This window comes from Rhinoraja longicauda, chromosome 21, assembly GCF_053455715.1.
Source record: "Rhinoraja longicauda isolate Sanriku21f chromosome 21, sRhiLon1.1, whole genome shotgun sequence".
NCBI classification, from domain to species: Eukaryota; Metazoa; Chordata; class Chondrichthyes; order Rajiformes; family Arhynchobatidae; genus Rhinoraja; species Rhinoraja longicauda.
Window position 1 is genome coordinate 35,335,759 of NC_135973.1, and position 23,485 is coordinate 35,359,243.

Genomic DNA, 23,485 nt, shown 5'->3' on the forward strand with positions numbered 1-23,485 from the left:
TTAAATATAGCCAATGAACTGGCCTCAACTACCTTCTGTGGCAGAGAATTCCACAGATTCACCACTCTCTGTGTGAAAAAAAAGTTTTTGTTTATTATTGGTTTTAATAATACTATTATAATAAATAACAAAAACACTTAGTGTTCAGTATTCCATGCACACACATACAATAGTGCAATGTCAAAAATATTCCCCCTAGACTGTATAGTTTGGAGCCTATTTGGAGGTTGCAGTGTTTAATAGCCTCAATAGCAAAAAAGTTATAAATATACATTCATATATAACGAATGAGAGGATCTGGACTTTTTAGTTATTTATTATAGGATTATTACAATCCATAATAAACATTAAAAAGTTCAGTGTTCCTCTCATTTTTATGTATCTCATTTTATATATATTGTATGTTCTTACATACCTGGCTAATAAATTCTTTTTTTTTCTTTTTCAAATACTTTATTCAGCACAAACGTATGATACATCACATCAAAACCACATTCAGAGGTTACAATACATCAAGTAATCATTATAGTACAATGTTGCCTTCATTATTTACAATGCTCTCAACCCCCCGCGGTGACCAGCGTCCACGGAAGGCCTCCAGAGTCCCTGTGGACACCGCGTGTTCCCTCTCTAGGGACACGCGCGCACGGACGTAGGCCTGGAAGAGGGGCAGGCAGCCGACTCTGGCAAGACCATTGACCGCCCGCTGCCTGGACCCGCGAATGGCCATCTTGGCCAGGCCCAAGAGCAAACCGACAGGGAGGTCCCACCCCCCCGAACGACCCTCCCCACTCCCTGCCTTGTGTCCAAACACTAGAATCGTAGGACTAAAGTGTAACTAAAACATGAGGAACAACCCCTTCAGATATTGGTACAGGGGCAGTAACCTCTCACACTCCATATACGCGTGGAACACAGTCTCTTCCTCACCGAAGAAAATACAGGCGGCCGACGAGCCCGTGAACCGACTCAACAGTTTATTACACGCCACCGCTCTGTGCGACACTCTCCACCCCAGGTCCCTGATGTAAAGGGGAACGACTCCCTTGTAGAGAGACCCCCACTGAGGTCCGCCCCCATCCTCAGGTGGTAACACAGACCACCAAGATGTGTCAGGACGGTAGACGAAGACAAGGAGGTGTAGAATGTGCAGGAGCATTCTGTACAGTGTGCGTCTCTTCGCATCACGAAACGGCACGCTGGGCATCTCGGAAAGGCGGCTCGAATTGTGTGGAGCCGGCGCCCGAGAAAAATCCCGGAGCCGAGGCCCGATGAGCAAATCTGACGGAGCGGGGGTAAGCTCAGTCAGAACCACTCTAGGTGCACGCCTCTCCTCGACACCCGCCATGACAGGGTGAGGACCGGCCACTCCCGCAGCCACACCACCCCCTCCCCTTGTGGAGCAACACGTTGGCTGAAAACAACCCAATTCCTCACTCTAAGCACGTCCGGATAGAAACTAGGCAGACCCCGTAAGGCGGGTCGACTGATGCCCACCAACGGGAGCCGCGAAAACCCCCCCGTAGGCAACAACCCCGACGGAAAAAATACGTGGCCAGTGCGTGCTACCTGGGGGGGTTCTCCGTATAAATATACCTCCGCAGAGTCCTGAGACGGAGAGCCGCCACCTGGGTACGCACGCATACCAAGGACTGGCCGCCCTCCTCTAACGGGAGACTCAGGACCGCTGCGGAAACCCAATGCTTCCTATTTCCCCAGAAGAAGTCCACCAGCTTCTTCTGTAAAGTAGTTGCAAAGATGGAGGGCGGGACAAGAGTAGCCAGCCGGTACCACAACATGGAGGCCACCAGCTGGTTTATGACCAGCACCCTCCCCTGAAAAGAAAGGACTCCAAGCAGGCCTGACCAGCGCCCCAGCCGAGCGACGACTTTCATCTCCAGCTCCTGCCAGTTCGCCGGCCAAGCATCCTCAGTGGGACTCAGGTACACCCCCAGATAGAGGAGGTGCGTGGTGCTCCACGCATACAACGCTACAGCAGGGGCACACTGAATACCAGAACGATCTCGCACCTCAAGTGTGCAGTTGAAATCTCCCCCCAGAAAAACACACTCTCCGCTATCAATAGTGCTCAACAGAGCAGTCACCTCCTGAAGTAGGCAGGCCTGCATCGTGCCGGTACTGGGGGCATACACGTTAATAAAATGCAACGGCATGCCATCCAGGCTCACGGCCAGATAGAGCAAACGACCTGGCACAACTTCCTGCACCTTCAGGATCTCTGGCTGAAAAGTCGGGGCCAACAGAAAAGCCACCCCACTCGAATTTGTGCTGAGGTGGCTCATGTAAACCCCCCCCTTCCCACTCCAGTCGCCAGGTGGGTTCGTCACTGACAACAGTGCGTCTCTTGCAGAAAACACACTGCATATTTCCCGTCTCTAAGGACTGATAAATGCTGAAATCTACGAAAGCCCACTCTACTACCATTTAAATTTAATGTGGCTACTGTGAATGTGCAAACACACTAGAATTGTTTCCTCACATTCCTCGTGGACTCAGAAACTTTCCCCCTGAGGAACCTCAAGAATTCCCCAAACTGAAGCCTCTCAGACACAGGAAGATCACTACCCTTGCTGCCAAGGATATTATCAAGATCCTTAATAAATCCTGGCAGATCTGCCCACCGCCTCCGCACCGCATCAATTTTAGTCCTTGCACATCTATTTATTTTTAGAAAGTCCGGAATCTCACAGATAATGGCTGCTCTAGACACAGCCCTGGAGTCTGGGCACTCCGCCAACCCACTCACACCTGGAGCAGCAGCCTCCTCTGCACATCGCTCAAGGCCAGTGTCAGAGTTCGAGGGACTGCAGCTTGCTGAAAGCTCACTCACCCCACTGCACAGGCCGAGCCCATCACTCTCCCCCTCCTCCGGCATGACACCACCACCAGAATCAATGCTGAGGGAGGGTCCCGATACCTCTGACAGCAACAAGCTGTCCGGTGAAAGGCCAGGCTCCTGCACTCTCCCATCACCCCCCACGTCTGGGCCTGGGGAAGAAAAAACAAGAGGCACCCCCAGGGTCCCTGGTACGTAGGCACCCACGAGATCCAAAGGAGGGTCACAACCCATAACCGCCCCGCCCCCCACAGCACCCATAGTTTCCACACCACTGGCAGCACCCAGAGAGTCTCCACCCTCCACCACCCTCACCAACACCCACTGAAAGAGCTGGTGTTTTTGGAGTCTGCCCTACTACCTCAACCGGTGAGGCAGCACACCCCACACTACCTCCACTGGCTCTAATAAGGAGCACAGAGTGGAACATTTGATCTCCCGAGCCTCTCCCCTCAGGCTGACTCTGCTCATCCCCCATCCCAGGGGACACATTTCCAGTCCCATCAACTGGCGTGCCAACACCCTCAGAAGGCCTCTGAAACGAGGGGACCTCCTCCGACCCAGAGGACACACTCCCAGGGGCACCAACCCCACTACCCGATGAGATGACTCCCTCGGAAGGCCCCTGTGACGAGGGGGCCGCCACCGGCCCAGAGGAAACAATTTCAGGGGAGTCGATCCCAGTAACTGATCAGGTAGCACCTGCGGAAGGTCCCTGAACCAGAGGCCCATCCTCCGGCCCATAAGACACCAGTTCGTGGTCACCGACCTCGTCAGGGGTGGAAGGTCTCGAAATATCCGTTCCCCCTTAATTTGGGCCCACGATCCTGCTCTTCCTCGCCAAGCGCACGCCTTCTTTTTGTCCCGCCGGCATGCGAAGGTACGGTGACCTCCATAAAGGAAGGGTCCTCCGCCTCCACACCACCCGCTGCCCCCATTCTACCCCCATGTTTGCCCCCTCCTGCCCCCTTCCGGTTCACCTCAGCTCCTTGCTGAGCCACACCAGGTGTGTCCTGGACCTCACTGGGCCCAACACCCCTTGGGTGGTCTCAGGTCTAGGCAAGGGCCCATCCGCTTGTGATTGACTCTCTTGGAGGGGCTCATCCTTCCTATTCCTCCTCTTCTTCTGCTTCTCCCAACCTTCCTACCCCCTTCGCCCTTCCCCTGCGCCTCGCCATCGACCACCTCCACAGGTTCAGGGCGTAGGGGGCGGGGGCCCTCACTGCTCCGGGTCACCAAGGCAGAACTTGCCGCCCCTGATGGGTTGGCAGTGCCGCCCCGGGTCACCGAGGCGGAGCTAGCAGCCCCAGCCGAGTCAGCAGTTCCACCCCGGGCCACCGAGGCATGGCGGGCCGCCCCGGACGGGCCAGCACTGCATTCCTGGGCCCCTGCGTTAGAATTTCTAGCAGCGGCCCGGCTCTTAGGACACTCTCTACGGAGATGTCCAAACTCTCTGCACGCATGACACTGCGCCTCTCCCCAGCTCCAATACACGCGATTGGGAAGACCCTTATGCTCCACAACGAAGCTCCCCTCAGCACCCAACCCCGCTTCCACCTTCATGAAAACCCGCCTCTTGAAACTCAAGACCCCTTTCTCATACGGGTCATTCCCGGGGTGCATCCCTCCCCTCCCCTCCCCTCCCCTCCCCTCCCCTCCCCTCCCCTCCCCTCCCCTCCCCTCCCCTCCCCTCCCCTCCCCTCCCCTCCCCTCCCCTCCCCTCCCCTCCCCTCCCCTCCTCTCCTCTCCCTTCCCCTCCCCTCCCCTCCCCTCTCCAGAGTATTGGCTTTGGGTCAGTGCTGGCACGGTGACCATTTATCCTGCGCTCACTGTCATTCTGCTCTCGCTGGAGGTAGTTTCTTCGAGAGGGTATCGCCCCTACTGTGGGAGAGACGTCTTTGAACTCTTCTCCCTGCTGCGCCCAGTGTCAGAGACCCATCCTAGACGTGTGTCTGGGGTAGAGAGGGAGAGGGGAAGAGAGAGAGGGGGGGGGGGGAGAGAGGGGGAGGGAGGGAGGAGAGAGAGGGGGAGGGAGGAGGAGGGAGAGGGAAAGAGAGAGAGAGAGGGGGAAAGAGAGGGGGAAAGAGAGGGGGAGAGAGGGAGAGGGAGAGTATAATTTAGTTCAAACTTGTAGATGGTTGATAGGTTTAGTTTAGATTATTGTCACGTGTGCTGAGGTGCAGTGAAAAGCTTTTTTGTTTCATGCTGTGCAGTCAGCGGAAAGACTATACACGATTACAATCGAGCCGTCCACAGTGTACGGATACAGAATAAAGGGAATAACATTTAGTGCAAGATAAAACCCGACTAAGGATAGTCTGAGGGTCTCTAATGAGGTAGATGGGAGGTCAGGACCGCTCTCTAGTTGGTGAGAGGATGCTTCAGTTGCCTGATAACAGCCGGGAAGAAACTGTCCCTGAATCTGGAGGTGTGTGTTTTCACACTTCTGTACCTCTTGCCGATGGGAGAGGGAAGGAGGGAGTGACAGGGGTGAGACTGGTCTTTGATTATGCTGCTGTCCTTGCCGTGGCAGCGTGAGGTGAAGATGGAGTCGATGGAAGGGAGGTTGGTTTGTGTGATGGTCTGGGTTGCGACAACAACTCTCTGAGATTTCTTGCGGGTCTTGGATGGAGCTGTTCCCAAACCGTGCTGTGATGCATCCCGACACAGATGTTTTGTATGGCGCATCTGCAGAAGCTGCTGAGAGTTATAGGGTGGCTTAGCGGTAGAGTTGCTGCCTCACAGCGCCAGACCTGGGGTTCGAACCTGACTAAGGGTGCTGTCTGTGCGGAGTTTGCACGTTCTCCCCGTGACCTGCGTGGGTTTTCTTCGGATTCTCCCGCACACTCCAAAGACACGCGGGTTTGTAGGTTCATTGGCTTTGGCAAAATTAGTAAAAATCGTTTGCTACGATCGCACCTACGTCAACCTACGACAAAACCTACTACAACGTATGACCACACAGGCGACAACCTATGGCAACCAAAGTCAACCTACGTCCACCCGCGACAAGCTACGACCCTTGAAGACAACTGAAGACAATTCACGTCATTGTGGCCTCCAAAGCAATGGAATCACCCGGTATCCCTATTAAAGGGGGGTGTATGGTAGGGTTTCCATTCATTCTGCATCTTGACTATTTGAAAGTGATGCCATGAGAAACTACTCTGAAATACAATAACTTCATACATCAATCTTTCATCAAAATGTCAAAAATGTCCTTAATTTTTTTAAAAGGTGATCAACAGTGCATACAAAAAATATAAACTTCAATAAAGTTTAATAAACTTCGAACTTTAAATATAAAACTTCAAACAGGATTCAAGTGTACGCAGCCCAGCGGCAGCAGTGTGTCCCATCTACAAATGCTACCAGTTACTCACCCCGGTTACACACTCACAGAACCTCATGGAGGTATGGTGGCGCAGAGACAGAGTTGCTACCTCACAGCGCCAGAGACCCGGGTTTGATCCTGTCTATGGGTGCTGTCTGTGCGAGTTTGTACTTTCTCCCTGTGACTGTGTGGGTTTTCTCTGGGTGCTCCAGTTTCCTCCCACACTCCAAAGATGTACAGATTTGTAGGTTAATTGGCTTCGGTAAAAATTGTAAATTGTTCCTAGTGTGTAGGATTGTGCTAGTGTCCGGGGATCGCTGGTCAGCGTGGACTCGGTGGGCCAAAGGGCCTGTTTCCACACTGTATCTTTAAACTAAACTCATGACCTCTCTCCTAGGAACACCAACACTTGCAGTTCCCCATTATGTAACACACCATACTGGGAAATATTTGTCAGTCGTTTATTATCACTGAGCCTAAGTCCTGGAGTTCCCTCGGCAAAAGCACAATGTTAGGACCTTCACTATACTGCAGCATTGCAAGATGATTGCCCAGCACCACCTTCTCCAGGACAATTAGGGATGGGCAAGAATTGCTGGCTTTATCAACCACATGCACAACATGAATTTAAAGGAAACAACCAGCATGTGGTCTAACTTTTACCATGTGAGCAGAGACATAACACTGATATTAATAATCTGTCCACAAATCTACCTTCGACATCAAGGTAGTTCGTTTGTCGACCACAATCCTTTCAGTTAAATAATTATAAGCCCAAGAACCGTTCTAGGAATTTCACGGTGTAACATATGCCAACATTTTAATGCAGTAGCAAAGAGATACTATTTTAAAGATACGATAAATCGAGACTAGGATCAGTTATTTTGCATACAATCAGAATACGGATGGGCATTATGAGTTTCACTTTATCTATTTATTGAGAAGGACATAATCTCTATTAATAGCTTACTTTGTCCCACAACTCTCCATGTTCTTGTCTATATTTTCCTGACAGACATTTGATAAATTCCGGCTCATCTCAGGCCTTGGTGCTTTGGCAGTCCCAGTCAATATTAGGGAAATTAAAATGCCCTCCCATTATAGCTGCCTGCAATCTCCCAACATATTTATTCCAAAGGGGGATACCTGTCACTGTGGGAAATGGCCCCAGGGATTCTTGCACTCTCTACCTTCTCCCTTTCCGGAAGTTGTTTCGGGGGTCCACCGGTAGCCCAAATCTGGAGCGCTATGTCCTCTACTATGTTCATACGGCAGCTATTCGAATAGGATCCATTAATGAATGTAACATATATTAGCTGCCTTTAGTGTTTATTGTACATATTAGTGCTATATTCTAGTGCGTCCTTTTTGTTCAGATATGTTTAAAGCAACATGGGGTAGCTTTTATGGAGTTTAAATATGTGCACAATAATAGCTTCCATATATATTTTTGCAAGTCTTTGTGAATTTCATAGAAATACATGTGGTTTTACAGTTGGTGCTTTCCCATACAAATTAGTAATTGATGATATTTGGTTTCTCTTCCAATTCTGTGAAAGATTAAGTCAAGTCTATTTTTAGTGTGCTGGAAAGTACATTTCCAAAAGCTTGACAAGGAGAATATCTAATTGCATGATTGTGGAAACTCCCCAGTCTATTTTTAGTGATAGGGACTGTCTGCAAGCCTTATTGTGTTGAAGTAAATTGGGATTATTTATCATTTTCATCCCTGCTTTTGCATCTTGTGACCCTTCTCGCTTTAATTTGCCTATTGTGAAATAAAGTTTTACACAGCTGAAAATGGATGAACAATCAACTGGAAGTCAAGCACCATCAGCACAATCTAGCACACCTACACCTGCTGCAAAGGTGACACGTAAAACAGCTGAAATCTTTGGTCTTGGAAGTGGAATTACATCTTCATATGTAGAAATCACAGGTTTACAACTAACATGTCGCCAAGTCAACCTACGTCCACCCGCGACAAGCTACGACCCTTGAAGACAACTGAAGACAATTCACGTCATTGTGGCCTCCAAAGCAATGGAATCACCCGGTATCCCTATTAAAGGGGGTGTATGGTAGGGTTTCCATTCATTCTGCATCTTGACTATTTGAAAGTGATGCCATGAGAAACTACTCTGAAATACAATAACTTCATACATCAATCTTTTATCAAAATGTCAAAAATTTCCTTTATTGAAACAAACATTTTTTTAAATAAAGGTTGATGAGAACATACAACAGTGCAGATAAAAATATAAATCTCAATAAAATTTAATAAACTTCAAACAGGATTCAAGTGCAAAAACATGCAAAACCTAACGTCATTTATGTGTACACATTACAGTGATGGGTGATCAGATTGAATATCCAAACTAAAATCCACACTTGCGTCCTGGGTCTCTGTTCTGGGGGTACGCCCTGGTGTCACTGGTGCAAGTGTGGGTGTGTTAAGGCAGGGCTCATCTGTTATTGCCGGCTGCAATACAGTGTATGCCTGCTGTGATGGTAATGATGTTGCCTGCTGATAATATGGCATCACTGGTGGTGGCATCAGTGGTGGTCCCATCAGTGACTGTGGCTGCAACACAGAAACATATCAATATTAAGCGAAAGGCAAAGAAATCAAAACTTTTACCAAGCTGTGGGTGACAAAGAATTCCAACTCCAATTCACACAAAGCATTACAAAATTAGATACCTGGTGAGCCCGCTGCTGTGGTGGTCCCATCAGTGGCATCTGCTGTGGTGGTCCCATCAGTGGCATCTGCTGTGGTGGTCCCATCAGAGCCCGTCCCATCTGCTGCTGTCCCATGTTTCCCATCTACAGCAGATTCTGCAACACACATGAATTAAGTGTGAATATTTCATACATAACTATAAATTTTAAGGTCAAATATTAAAGTCAAAAGTCCCCAAAATCCCACAAAAATCACTGAAAATATTCACTGGCTGGAAGAAGTTATGGGCAGTGATGGTGTAGTTAAACCACACGTTATCTGGGATCTTGAGCAGCTCATTCTTCAAGAATCCCAGGAAGGTGTCACGTGGTGTCCGGGGCTGTGCCATGGCCTATCTGGACTCTGTTGCCTGTTGCATGAGCTGCAACATAAATAGGTAAGATACAGGTAATTAATTTTTGGAAATAAAAGGAGAAGGTGGATGGATGGATGAAAAGAGAACTCTTGTATCTTGTTCTTTGGCTTTTGAAAAAGACACATAGTTGGTCATCTGTAAAAAAAATAAAGATCAATGTGAATTGCCTGCATGCAAGAGAATGGAGACAGCAGCTACCACACGACATGACGTTGTACAGGTGCAGTCAGGGAACTCTGTACCTGTTGCCGGTTGACATAGGTAGTCGCTAATGGAATTCACCGGTCAACACTGGTGACAACCTACGTCACCTGGCGACAACCTACGTCACCTGTTACGTCAGGAGACGTCAAGCTACGATTATCGGCGTCAAATTCACTGTCGCCGAAAAGTTTTCAACATCTCAAAATCCAGCGGCAACCAGAAAAACGCTACGACTCTTTGGAGACGACTCACGAGCAGACAGGCGACACCTCGGCAACCGTGTGGCGACAGCCTCGTCTCCTAAACAATCTGCCTTCATGTAGTTGCTGACATTGAGCCCTGCTTTTCTGTTCCTGTTTTCAGTTGCTCACTGAATAGGATACTGATTAAATAATCACAATCAATCACAATCACACTTTATTAGTCAAATAACTAGATCATTATATTGTAGTGGCCTGGCGGAGGCCAGAGAAAAGGCAAGACGCCTGATCCGCCACAATATTGCTATAAAAACTTATTCAAAATATTTGGAACAATTATCTTTAATAAAGTTTACACATGGTAATAAACCATATTTAATTTGTAATAATTGAATAGAATACTGATAAATAAATATAAAAATCTCAACCAATGGCTGGGTGAAGATCCATCATGCCCCCTGTGTTCAACACCAGCCACGCTTAAGCACATCCTCACTGGGTGTAAAGTGAGCCTCTCCCAAGGACGGTACACCTGGAGACATAATCAAGTGCTCAAATGCCTGGCAGCAACTCTGGAAAGCAGGAGAACAACCAACAATGCCCTGCTGCACAGAACAACCGACCCAGTTATGTCAATTGCCTTTGTTCGGAAGGGAGACCAAAGGCAACGGAAAATTCCACCAAGGACCAGGTTTGGACAGCTGGAGGCAGCCCGGGACTGGCAGATGCTGGTGGACGTGGACCAGCGGCTTACGGTTCCATCAGAGATGGCCATCACCAACTTGAGGCCTGATCTTGTCCTCTGGTCCAACTCTCAGCGCATGGTGTATTTTGAGGAGCTCACAGTCCCTTGGGAGGATGCTGTGCAGGAAGCCTTTGAAAGAAAGAAACTGCAATATACGGAGCTTGCAGCGGAGGCAGAACAGCGGGGAGCAAAGATCTGCCCGGTAGAAGTTGGATGTCGGAGCTTCGTGGCAACATCAACTGTAAGACTGATGAAGGACCTGGGGATCAGCGGACAAGCCCTACGCCAGGCCAACAATGAAACATCAGGGGTGGCAGAGCGGAGTAGGCAGTGGCTCTGGCTGAAGAGGAAAGACCACATCTGGTCTCCCAAATAAGCCGGCTAGGCAGATGCAGAGGGGGGTGGTTCTGGGGCACCAGAACACACCGCTGAGCCTACTGGAGACATCTTGGGCCCAGTCGATGAAAATAGGAGCCCACTTGATAACCCCAATGGCGTGTCTGCCCAGCCTTTCTCAACATCGGAGAAGCGTAGGTGAGTGCTTTAGCCTTCCATCACCACCGGGAGCAGGTTGAGAGTTGGCACTTTGGATTTTAACATCACGTCCTGTGTATTTGAAAACACTGTTATAAAAAAACTATTCAAAATATTTGGTACAATTATCTTTAATAAAATTTGCACATCGTAATAAATCATATTTAACGTAATAATTGAATAGGATACTGATTAAGTAACTAAATATATTGCTATAAAAATAAACAAATATTGGAAACTATTACCTTCAATATAATTTACACAGTAATAAATCATATTTAATTTGTAATAATTATTGTTTTGAAAGATTGGACCATAAAGTTTTCATTTTACAAGAACTGATGGAAACAAATGAGTGCACTTTTCTTTCAAAAAAAGTACAATGATCAAAAATTAATAAATTAATTGCATTCTGCACCAGGAAGTCATAGTTTTTGTCTGACATCAAGTGATTTGGCTAGTTCTAGGCTGTGACAAATATTTGGGTGTCTATAAATCTAAATCCCTCCTCCCTGCACCAGCCCCACAGCCATACATTCATATCCCCTATCTCCCTGTTCCTGCCCTCACTAGCACGAGGTACAGGAAGCAATCCAGAAATAACCACCCTGCAGAAATAAACACCCGAGAACTCACTTTGCAGAACCTCCTTCCTCTTCTTCCTGACATCATTCATGCCCACGTGCACAACTACTTCTGGCTGTTCACCTTCCCTCTCGAGGATGTTCTGAAGTCGGTCCGAGACATCTTGAACCCGGGTACCAGGGAGGCAACAGACCATCTTTAAGTCTTGCCTGCCGCCACAGAATCTCCTGTCTCAAGTCTCACTGTCAGGATTGGAGCCACCGACCTGTCCGCTGCTCAGACTGGAAGCGTCTTCTGCCCCGACAGCTCCCAAGAGGGCGTACTTGTTTTCATTAAGCACAGCCACCGGAGTCTCCACGTTTACTCCCTTTTCTCCCAGTCACCCACCATCGCTCTTCCTGCATCCTTGGTGTGACAACCTCACTGTAGATCCTGCCCAGGAAACTCTCATTTTCTCGGAGACTCTCGAGCAAAAGACTCGCACTTTACTCACAAGGCACTTACCTCAACAAGGCCACTCCCCAACAGGCCGCTCCCCTTGAGCAAGCCTTTCTTATATGAGCTGTTCAATTAATATATTGGCCAATTTACCAATCTTCTAACTTAATTGCTCAGCTAATCCCCGCACTCACTCTTAACCTGCCTTCCTCTGATGAGATTGAAGGTATGTGCTTCTCCCGACCCTCACTGAAAGACTACAAACTTGCCTTTGGCGCTCTGTTTAAACCTACTTTGCCTGTGACTCACCAAGTCCAGCCAATGGTCATTCTTGCTGCTGCTTCTCCCAAGTTTCCTGATGATGTTGACCCTTGCTTTCAGTTTATCAGCCACCCTCTTCAGGTGTTCGCGATAGATGAGGGTGCGGTCCAGGGTAACTCTGAGGTACTTGGGGAATTCCTCATTCTTCACCAGCTCACCACAAAAGGACACAGAGCTTTGCATTGGCCAGCCGATTGCTGAGGTGAAAGGCAGTGACAGTTGTCTCAGATGGGTTGGGGCGAAGTCGCCAGAAGGTGAAGTACTTCAGAGCGTATTGAAGATGGGACATGTAGATGTTCTTATACCATAGAAAAGAAGGTAGGGTCTAAAGGTTGATCTATGTAAGTTGAAACGAATGGAAAGGGAGAAATGTGTGCACATCCAAGTGGGCAGGTGTTTGCCAAAACGTTCATGCTATTAGGATACAAGGTACCCAAGCGAAACCAAAGGTGCTGTCCCACCTCAATGCATTTGGCCCCACTCCAGTATAGAAGGCAGCTTCGGACTGGAGGGCAAATGTAGGACGGGGGGGCTGAATTGGCCAGCAACCGGAAGACCCAACGGATCCCGGCAAATCGAGCACAGGTGCTCAGAGAAACAGCCACCCAATCCACCCCTGCTCTCACCGATGTAGGAGGCCACATTGGAAAACTGCGTGCAGCAGACAAGGAAGGAGCATGTGAACCTCTGTCTCACCTAGAATGCCACCTCCATCAATATGAGCGAGGCCACACTCAAAAGTGGAAGAACACCTTATATTCCACTTGGGTATTTTACAATCCAACAGCATGAACATTGAATCCTCCCATTTAGCTCAATGTGGATGCACACATATCGGAATGGAAGGAACAAAGTTTACGTTGCATGGGTCTGATCTGTTCATCTATACCAGATGTCGGGGGCTGGACTCGATCCTGAATAGAACGATGGGTACGGTAGCCATTGATTTACAAAGATTTCAGCTAAATAAGATAAATGAGAAATATACAAAGTTAAAAGTAGAACAATAACATTTTCTGATCAGCACCAAAAGTACAAACTAATTGTACAAATCTAAATTCTTCTGAAAACAAGCCATTGAGTTTTTCCAAACAACTTACATTTTAGTGCAGTGTGTAAGTCATAGTTTACAAAATATCTTTTGTACATTTAGCTCTAATGGCATTTACCATATTGTATAATTCTAGGCATTATTTGGACTCTAATTCCAATTCTTAATGCAATATTAATTGAATTAATAATAGACAATAATTATTTTTTTTACAGTTCAAATGATGAATGACTTTCCCTGAAAAAACGTAACTACCCCATGCGAATAGTCACACTGCTTCACTCTTGGGATACTAAATGTAATGGGTCTGCAAACCGGTTGCCTAATCTGTGATTATGTTTGGCATCATATGAGAAATGTCATTTGTCATACAGTCATAACAATAAAAAACAACAGGACACACAAAATACATTTTAACATGAACATCCACCACAGTGACTCCTCCACATTCCTCACTGTGCTGGAAGGCAAAAACAAGGACAGACAGACTGTAGGTGAGGCAGCCATTGTGTGGCGCCCCCTGTATTTTGTGTGGTTGAAGCAGATAAGGGAGCACAGTGGCACAGATGGTGGAGTTGCTGCCCCACAACGCCAGACAAATAAAGATATCTTGAATCTTGAATCTTGAATCTTGAATCAGAGACCCAGGTTCGATCCTTGACTCCACTCAGTCTACCTAAAGCTACCTGATCTCCAAAATGCTAAACACTTTAATTTCCCCTCCCATTCCCGTACTGACCTTTCTGTCCTGGGCCTCCTCCACTGTCAGAGTGAGGGCCCGCTCAAATTGGTGGACCAGCACAACATATTTTGCTTGGGCAGCTTACTCCCCAGCGGTATGAATATCGACTTCAAATAACCCTTGCTTTCCCCCTCTCCCCATCCCTCCCCCTCCAAATTCTCTGACCAGTCTGACTATTTCCCTGATTAAATTTTCTCTGCATGCTTCGTTGTCACCTTCTCCTAGCTAACAATGATCTTTTCTCCATTTTCCGTGATGTCTCGTATTAACACCTTACACTTCCCTTTCTATGTCCCCCTCTCCCCCGATTCTCATTCTGAAGAATAATTGTTTTAAGATATTTATGCTGTAAGCTTTACATGTGAAAGCTGAAGCTGAAAAAATTAAACATTGTTCAAACTAAGTATAAACAAACAACACCAAACATGGGGAATTTGTGTTTACCAAGATCGAGTTCAGCCCAATGGCCACATACTGGTATTCTGGGACCCTTGGATGCAACGTGTCGACCTAAACGAAGACAGACAAAATAACCATTAAACATGTTAGTCTGGCTTAGGAGATCATTGCTGCAATTAGGACTAGTGTAGCTGGGGCATCTTGGGTCAAAGGCCTGTTTCCATGCTGTATGACCCAAATACTGAAATGTATATTTTATCTTCAGTAGCTGTAGAACTCAAACTGAAGATAACTATAATTATATTAAAAGACAACATTTATCATGAATCTATTATACATGTTGCACTTAAAAAATAATTTTACACCCTGCAGTTTCAGCAATTGAAAAATACTTTTTTTTCAACAGTTTTACATTCATCAATGAAATGTTATTCATGGTTCGAGGGTATAGGGATAATTCATTTATTGTTTGTTATTACTGAGTTACAGAAACTAGACACCTCGAAGGTAACTTAGGAGAATAGTAGCTTGGTATAGAACTTAAACACTTATTCCACAAATAAGTGGCCATTGATAAGGCTGCTTCTTTGATTTTCCAGCTGACTTCATAGGCACAAATATTTAAAGTAATTTAATTCAATTAATGTTCAGACTGTCTCTTTGCTGTAGCTCATGGAAGATAATTCCCGGCACATCCATTTAAAAATATATTGAGCAACTATTATCCACCTCCAATAAATTTAGCATGCATTGATAATTGTATAGTAAGAGGGTAATAGAGTAAAAAAGGTGAATATGAAGGGATAATATAAATAAACTAGACCAAGTGGATCCGTTGGGCCCAAACCTCTCCTGCATTGGTGCAGCACCCTCTCCTCTCCCATTCCCCCCTCCCTCCCCCACATCCCCTCACACCCTCCTCCCCCTCCCACTCCATCCTCCCCTCCCCTTCTCCACCTCCCCCGACCTCCTCCCCTCCCCTTCTCCACCTCCCTCGACCCCCTCCCTCTTCCCCCCACTCCATCCATCCCCCTCAACCCCCCTTATCCTCCCCCTACCTTCTCCCCTCACTAGGAGATAGATTTAAACTTTAAAATGAAAATAACTTTAAAAATATAACACCGATTTCAATGAAACGTCTTCCATTAACACTAAAGGGATAACGGTGAGTAAGGTGAGCCTAAAATTGTCGCGCTATCGTGTACCATTTTGGCTGTAGTTCAGGAACAAACAAACAAAAGTTTTAATATATAGATGATACCGACATTTGTTTCCCCTTTATTTACTCTGCAGTAGCAGTTCCTGGTGCCCTTTCTAATCAAAATAATTTTCCCCATTTTACAAAAAGCAAGTGAAAATACAAATTAAAACAGTCCCAACAGTGCGGGTGATCTGCTGGGGTCTTACCTTGGAGACGCTCCGGGTGTTCCAAGGTCAGATGCCTGGGAGGCGCCGTGGGCGCGGAGGCTGAGAAGCAATGGTCGCCTGAGGCGAGGGATGGCGTGTTCGCGGGTCGACGTGTTCCAGATCCACATGTCGGCAAGATGGGGCCGCTGGAGGCCTTGCAACAGCCTGGGGTTCAATTAGATCAGGTGCTGCTCCCAATGGCCATGCGAGTGGATCAGATGCAGCCTGCAGCCTGCAGCGGCATGGAGCGGCGGAGCAACGGTGGAGGCCATCAATGCATCGCCTGGTCAGGCTGACCCCTGCAACCCCAACCCACTGCCACCGCCTGGACAATGTGCCTTTATGGCCAAGTTAAGACTCTCACATTTTTTGATAACTCTGAACTTGAAAGGCTCGAATTGTCGCTGGAAAAATGGCAACTCTTGTGTAGTTCCTTATTGTTATCTACTAATCTCACACTCCTGTACTTAAGTACGATTGTGCCCTATTTAGAACAAAATTGTTACTGTACTGTATACAAAATATGAATTTCACTCTACCTAGGTACATGAGACAATAAAGTACCATTGAAGTGGCTTTCAAAATGATGCTCTCAATATTAAAAGCTCTCGAGCTTTCATTTCATAAGTTATAGGGGCAGACTTAGGCCATTCGGCCCAACAAGCCTACTCCTCCATTCAATCACGGCTGATCTATCTTTCTCCTCTCATCTCCATTCTCCTGCCTTCTCCACATAACACCTGACACATGTACTAATCAAAATTCTTAGTGTGTAGGAAAGAACTGCAGATGCTGGTTCAAATCGCAGATAGACACAAAATGCTGGAGTAAATCAGTAACACAGGCAGCATCTCTGGAGAGAAGGAATGGGTGACGTTTCGGGTCGAGACCCTTCTTCAGACTGAATCAAAATTCTTACTTGTAGCAGCACAACAGATATGTAAGCATTGTATTTTTAACTTGTAGTTTAGTTTAGCTATACAGCGCGGAAACAGGTCCTTCAGCCCACTAAGTCCGCACCGACCAGCGATCCCCGCACATTAACACTATCCAACACACACAATGGACAATTTATATTTTTCTACCAAACCAATTAACCTATAAACCTCTATGCGTTTAGAGTGTGGCAGGGAACCAAAGATCTCGGAGAAAACCCACACACAGCCCTGGGAGAACGGATAAGCTCCGCACAGACAAGTACCGGTAGTCAGGATGGAACCCGGGGCTCTGGCGCTGTAAGGCAGCCCCTCTACCGCTGCGCCACTGTGCTGCCCTCCTTTGTAAAACCCATTGAATTATTTTGTGATCATTCTCCTTTACCAAATACAATCTTGCAGCATTCCCTGAGGCAGGGACACCTACTGGACACTAGAGGGTGACATTCCTTCTTTACCCCTACCCCAGCACAAATTTGCTTCTTAAAATAAAAAGTTCCGCTAAGCTAGTTATCTCGGTCTTTGCAAACACATAAATCACCCGCATACTAATCCTTCCTATTGTATCGGTAGAGAATGCATTAATGACGTACACTTTCTGATATAGATCATTAAATAGGATTTAGAAATCGGACAGTCTGAATTTCCCCCTTCCTATCTAATCACCTTTATTATTTGGTCCGAAGACACAAAGCAACTGGAGTTCTTCATGCTCTGCATGAATTTGAACCACCCGACATTACTCAATAGGCACAAAAAGAAGTCAGGTTAATGTATTTTACAAAGAGGGGGATGGGGAAAGGAAGATGTAAAGCTGGATTGACCAGTCTTATTAATACATAAAACTATCATTTTAATCACCAATTGCAAGGTATTATCTCATTTATTGCAAGGTATTATCTCATTTACGCTTTTTGATGACTACTGCATTTCAAGTATTATGTTCAGTTCCTAATAAATTGCTGTTTCCTTCTGGATATGTCAGAGCAAAAGGATTTTTGTTGACCATGCACAATGCGTGGAATTGGTTTGCCAGGTTCATCATTTCCTTCCACTGGTTCTACCCTATTCTTTCTCCTCGAGTGCTTCTTCTTTGATTTTTTTAAACAGTGCATTTCCCACATTTCAACAGTCATTGCAAAGGGATTCTAAAGAGTATTCATACTTTCTAAGCAACTCACTTTGTTTACTTACCACGGTGGTTTTGATTTTGTTGATTCATTTTGTGATTCAACATCTGATTTCACCTGCTTAAGGTTTTGAATACCATCCCAAGTATCCCGAGATGCTGCCTGACCTGCTGAGTTACTCCAGCATTTTGTGAATAAATCGATTTGTACCAGCATCTGCAGTTATTTTCTTATGCGATTCCTTAACTGCTTCAATGTCCGATGGTTCTTCAGCAGGCTCGACTTTGTTCCTCAACCTCCTCGTTGTTTGCTCCCCTTCCATCGGTTCCGTTGTGTTCCATGTATTACGTTGTTCAGCAGGCTTTACATAGATCAACCGAATCCTCTTCTTCTCATTACATGTCCCAGGATCAATTTTATTATGTTTGTATATCTTCCCTGTGATCTGACATCAAGAACAATAAAGAGAATTAGTTTAATGCACAAACCCCCCCCAAAAAAAAGAATTATCCATGGCTGGCATGAGGAATTAAAGGGAGTGTTAAAAAACTCATAAATCATCAGAAATAATTTTAGACCTGAAGAATGGGAGCATTTAGAACTCAGAGGAGAACCAAGAAATGGATAAAGAAATGCCAGATGGAATAAAGTCAAGGTGTGCAAAATCTCGAGGGGAATAGATAGGATGGATACACAGCCTTTTACCCAGAGTCGGGGACATTAAGAACATAGATTTCAGGTGAGAGGGGCAATATTCAAGAAAAACCAGAGTGTCAACTTTTTCCACACACAGGATTGTGCATATATAGAGAGAGCTGCCAGAGGATATAGTTAAAACAGGTACTATAACAGTATTTAAAAAGCACTTGGACAGGCACATGTGGATAGGAAAGATTTGAAGAGATATGGGCCAAATGTCAGAAAATGGGACTAGAATAGGTGGGCCGAAAGGCCTGTTTCCATACTGTATGCCTCGAATGGTGTGAACATAAAATGGACTGCAGGAGGAAAATACTAACATTGGCAGGTGTGGGCCCTCACAGGCAGAGACAGGGGAATTAAAGATGGTGAATGGCAGACAAATTAAATCATTTCTTTCAGTTTGTCTTAAAGAAATAATACAGGTACACGAGAGAAAAAAAGCCAGTGGGAAAGAGAGATGGAAGGAACGGAGTACTAATCAATAAAAGTGAAAAAGAGTTGTCGGCAGACTTAACTATAAACCTTTACGCAAGACATGTAATGCTGAGGCTCTATAAGGAGAAATGCAATGTGTATGGCTCTGAAGAAGGTCCAGAGGAGGTTTACAAGAATGATTTCTTCAAGATGAGTGGGTTAGCACATGATGAGGGTTTGACAGTACTGGGCCTCTACTCGCTGGAGTTTAGAAGGTTGAGGGGGGATCACATTGAAACTTACAGAATAATGAAAGGCATAGAGAGTGAATGTGGAAAGATGTTTCCACTGGTGGGAGAGGCTTGGACCAGAGGTCATAGCCTCAAATTAAGGAACGCTCTTTTAGAAAGGAAGTAGAAGTGAGGAGAAACTTTGTTAGTCAGATGGTATTTAATCTGTGGAACTCATTGCCACAGAGGGCTGTAAAAGTCAATGGATATTTTTAAGGCAGAGATGGATAAATTCTTGATTAGCACAGGTGTCAAGGGTTATGGGGAGAAGGCAGGAAAATGGGATTAGGAGGCAGAGATCAGCCATGATTGAATGGCAGTGGACTCAATGGGCCGAATGGCCCAATTCTACTCCTATAACTTGTGAACTTTAACTGCGTTATGTTATTGATACCATTAGTTTTGAATTAATAAATTACATTAACATTAACTGAAAACTTCAGTTTAGAAATTGATATGAATGTTATTCCAATGGCATGATGTTAAAACAGTTTGTGCATATATATCACTACCCACCACATTAATGATATTAGATAACGGTCTACAGGGAAGACAGCTCTGGCTACTTTCACCTTCCAGACTCGAACTTTCAATCTGTTCTCTGCATTTACAAAGACAAAAATATGCACATTTTTAATAATTTTAACATTTTACATAATTAATTCCCAGTCAATATTTATGCTGGCAATGCCATCACTGATTGCCCATAATTCAGTTCACCAATTGATACAGCTGTACCTCTTGTAAGTTGGTGGGTCTCAAAAGAAAGGCACCTGAGAATGCACTTGTATGACCTTCCAACAACTGCGTCTTAAGGTGCACACTTCCAAATTCTCAAAACACTATGGTGTTAAGATTCAAACAGCAAACTCATAACAACCCGAACTCTTGCTCTCAGGATTATTGGTGCAGTGGTATCCAGCACTAGTGCTCACACACGGTCAAAACGGTGCCTGATATAATGACAGTCATGTAAGAGAAGCATTAAAATGAGGATTGACGAAAATAAAAATCTGAAGTGGTTTGTGAACGTGACCCAGATTTGTTTTTGAAGCTTTTGAACAAGCTTCTGAATCTTTTTGTCCGCTGAGAGCACATAGGAGGAATGTCCAGGGTGGGACAAGTCTTTGATTATGTTGGCAGCTTTTCCGATACATCATGAAGTGTAAATGGTGGAGAGTTTGATCTGTGCGATGGACTCGACTACGTTGGCATAAAATGGAGATGGGATCAACACTCAGCGTGTTGGAAATTGTTATGAAAAATATTGCTTCTGCGAGCCTAAACTGTGCAAACTTCCACAGCCCAATGCTTCAGACAAAGAAAATGTTATTCATGGAAATTGATTAAAATAAGTTAACATTCATTTTAATCAGGGAGTATTTTGGAATTCTATTAAAGAAAATCAGAATAGAATTTTTTTTAAGGTTAAATAATTCTTGTCATTATCGTTTTGAAATATAGAGTGTGATTATGCAAGGTCTTACTCCAGACTTGGAAATAGTATTACAAAGAAAACTATGGGCACATCATGTGGACAGTGGTGCTCCGCAGTCATCGGTGCTGGGACGCTCGTTTGTGATTATAAACAACAATGTAGATGGATTGGTTCGTCAGTTTGCAAATGGCACAAAATTTGGAGTTGCAAACAGTGAAGACTTGTGCTCTGCGATATAGTTATATTTAACTTTCCTGCCCATGTCTGCTACGGATTTAATTAGTAAGAGCAAAAAGTTTACTGAATACTGGAAATTTGGAATCAAAACAGAAAATACTGGAAACACTCAGCGGACTGATTTTGTGGCTGCTTACAATACTTGGTTTTAAAGGTACTTTTTAGATTTTGGTCTTATTGTGTTGGTAACTGTTTCAATATCAATCAATTGAAAATAAAGCAATCATTAGCCCTACATGAATTCAATTAGAAAATTATATTGTATATCTCAAATGTTTATGTGATTTGTGAATTCAGTAAAGGCTAATTTCCATTACCTGACTGGTGCCAGCGGAACTGCCTCCGGATCAACGCGGGGAAAACCAGGGTGGTAGATTTCCGCCGGCGCAGCCAGGTCCCCTCGACACCGGTGAACATCCAGGGAATGGACATCGCGAGGGTGGATTCTTATAAGTACCTGGGTGTCTAGCTCAACAATAAACTGAACTGGACTGAAAACACCGATGCGCTATACAGAAAGGGCCAGAGCAGACTTTATGTGCTAAGGAGACTCAGGTCCTTTGGAGTGCCGGGGCACTCCTAAGGACCTTCTGCAACACGGTGGTTGCATCGGCCATCTTCTAAGGAGTGGTCTGCTGGAGCAGCAGCATCTCAGCGGCGGAAGGGAAGAGACTCGACAAGCTGGTCAGGAAGGCCAGCTCTGTCCTGGGTTGCACCCTCGACTCAGTACAGATGGTGGGAGAGAGGAGGATGATGGCAAAGCTAACATCGCTGCTGGACAACGACTCCCACCCCATGCAGGACACTGTCACTGCACTGAGTAGCTCCTTCAGTGACAGACTCCTTCACCCCAAGTGTGTGAAGGAGAGACATCGGAGGTCCTTCCTTCCCGCTGCTGTGAGACTGCACAACCAGCACTGCTCCCAGCAGACGAGTCAACAATAACAGCTAAGAATGCAGGGAAACAAATGACAATCTATGTATCTTTTATTATAATGAATGATCTCTTGCTCTCTTGCTGTCCACTTTGATGCTGTTACACTATAAATTTCCCCGGTGCGGGACGAATAAAGGAATATATTATTATTATTATTAACCGTTGTCTCCAGCAGCCCAAACACTTTACTTAATGCTGGAAGTCCTCCCCTGGAAAACCCGCTTGCATTGTACTGCAAAGTATCTGAGGAATCTTGACCCAGAATATGAAGAACAAATAAAAGAATTGTTAGGGCAAGAAGATAGTCTGACTGTATGCCCGCATCTATATTTTGGAAAAGAAGGCATAGCCCTAGCGGTCGGCCTAACGCCAACACAACAGAGGGTATGTGCGCTGGAAGGTATGGCAGTCCCCCATTTAACTATTGCAGTACAACCACCATATTCAGCTAGAGATCTAGGCCCAATTGTCCGAAGACTAGCACACCTAGCAAGTACCACACGAGAAGAAGGTGTGGAAGAATTATCAGAAACAGAAGGAAGAGTCTGTCAGAAAAAGTCAGGAGCAGAGCAAGGACTACCGTTGGCTGAGAGCAAAGTATGCGGTAATTGCAGTGTGAAAAGACAGTTTAAAAAGAACGCCAAAGGGACGATAGTCGTCAGTCAGAAAAGCGCATAACTCCAAGCTCGACAGGAAGGCAGGATAGAAGTGAGTACGTGGATTGGTTGATCAATTAAAGTAGGTTGGTAAATTGGCCAATTAAGTAAATTAGTGACTGATATAAGCAAGACTTGCACAGGGAGTGCAGCCCTGTCGAAGGAAGTGCGCTGTGAGAAAACTGCGTGTCTTTGGCTGCGAGTCTTCGGCGAGGAGGCTGAGGTGAGGAAGTTACCTTTGTTTTTAAGCCTGTTTTTTTTTTTAGACAATAAAGTAATGGCCAATAAGTTGGTGCAGTGTGTTTCCTGCAGGATGTGGGAAGGTAGGGACACAGCTGGAGCTTCTGGGAGCTACAGCTGCAAGAACTGTGTCCAGGTGCAGCTCCTGAATGGACTTGTGGCAGAGTTGGAAAAGCAGCTGGATGACCTCGGGGCCATCCAGGAATGCAAGAGTTTTCTGGACAGGATCTACTGTGAGGCTGTCACGCCAAGGGTCCAGGTCGAGCGAAGGTGGGAGACTGTTTCAGGGGGGAGTGAACGTGGACTACAGTGGCTGTCCGGTGGCTCAGCCTGTTGCAAACAGGTACACCCTATTGGGAACTGTCGAGGCAGAAGACGCTTCCAGTCCGACCGGCAGACGTGTTGGCGGCTCTAACCCAGGCAAGGAAACTCGACCGGGAAGACCGAAGTCAGGAAGAGACATAGTAGTATAAGAAAATAACTGCAGATGCTGGTACAAATCGATTTATTCACAAAATGCTGGAGTAACTCAGCAGGTCAGGCAGCATCTCGGGAGAGAAGGAATGGGTGACGTTTCGGGTCGAGACCCTT

At 45.9% G+C, this 23,485-nt stretch overlaps 1 protein-coding gene across 6 annotated transcripts in view; it reads right to left on the bottom strand.

Annotated features, from left to right (window-relative positions):
• Nucleotides 1-8,443: 8,443 nt before the first annotated feature.
• LOC144604136 (uncharacterized) overlaps nucleotides 8,444-23,485 on the bottom strand; it is a 54,322-nt gene continuing 39,280 nt past the window's right edge. For 2 of the 6 annotated variants that reach the window (XM_078418316.1, XM_078418321.1), the window contains 5 exons: nucleotides 14,554-14,619; nucleotides 12,305-13,278; nucleotides 9,143-9,295; nucleotides 8,895-9,029; nucleotides 8,444-8,775 (listed from right to left, as the gene is read on the bottom strand). Coding sequence is in view for 2 of the 6 variants with exons in the window: in XM_078418321.1 (XP_078274447.1) it covers nucleotides 13,196-13,278; nucleotides 14,554-14,619 (149 nt within the window). In the remaining 4 variants the exon portion in view is untranslated. Of the gene's footprint in view, nucleotides 8,776-8,894; nucleotides 9,030-9,142; nucleotides 9,296-10,126; nucleotides 11,045-12,304; nucleotides 13,279-14,553; nucleotides 14,620-18,044; nucleotides 18,426-19,902; nucleotides 19,998-23,485 lie in introns of those variants that run through there. The other 4 variants (XR_013548690.1, XM_078418317.1, XM_078418318.1 and 1 more) reach the window with 4 other exon arrangements.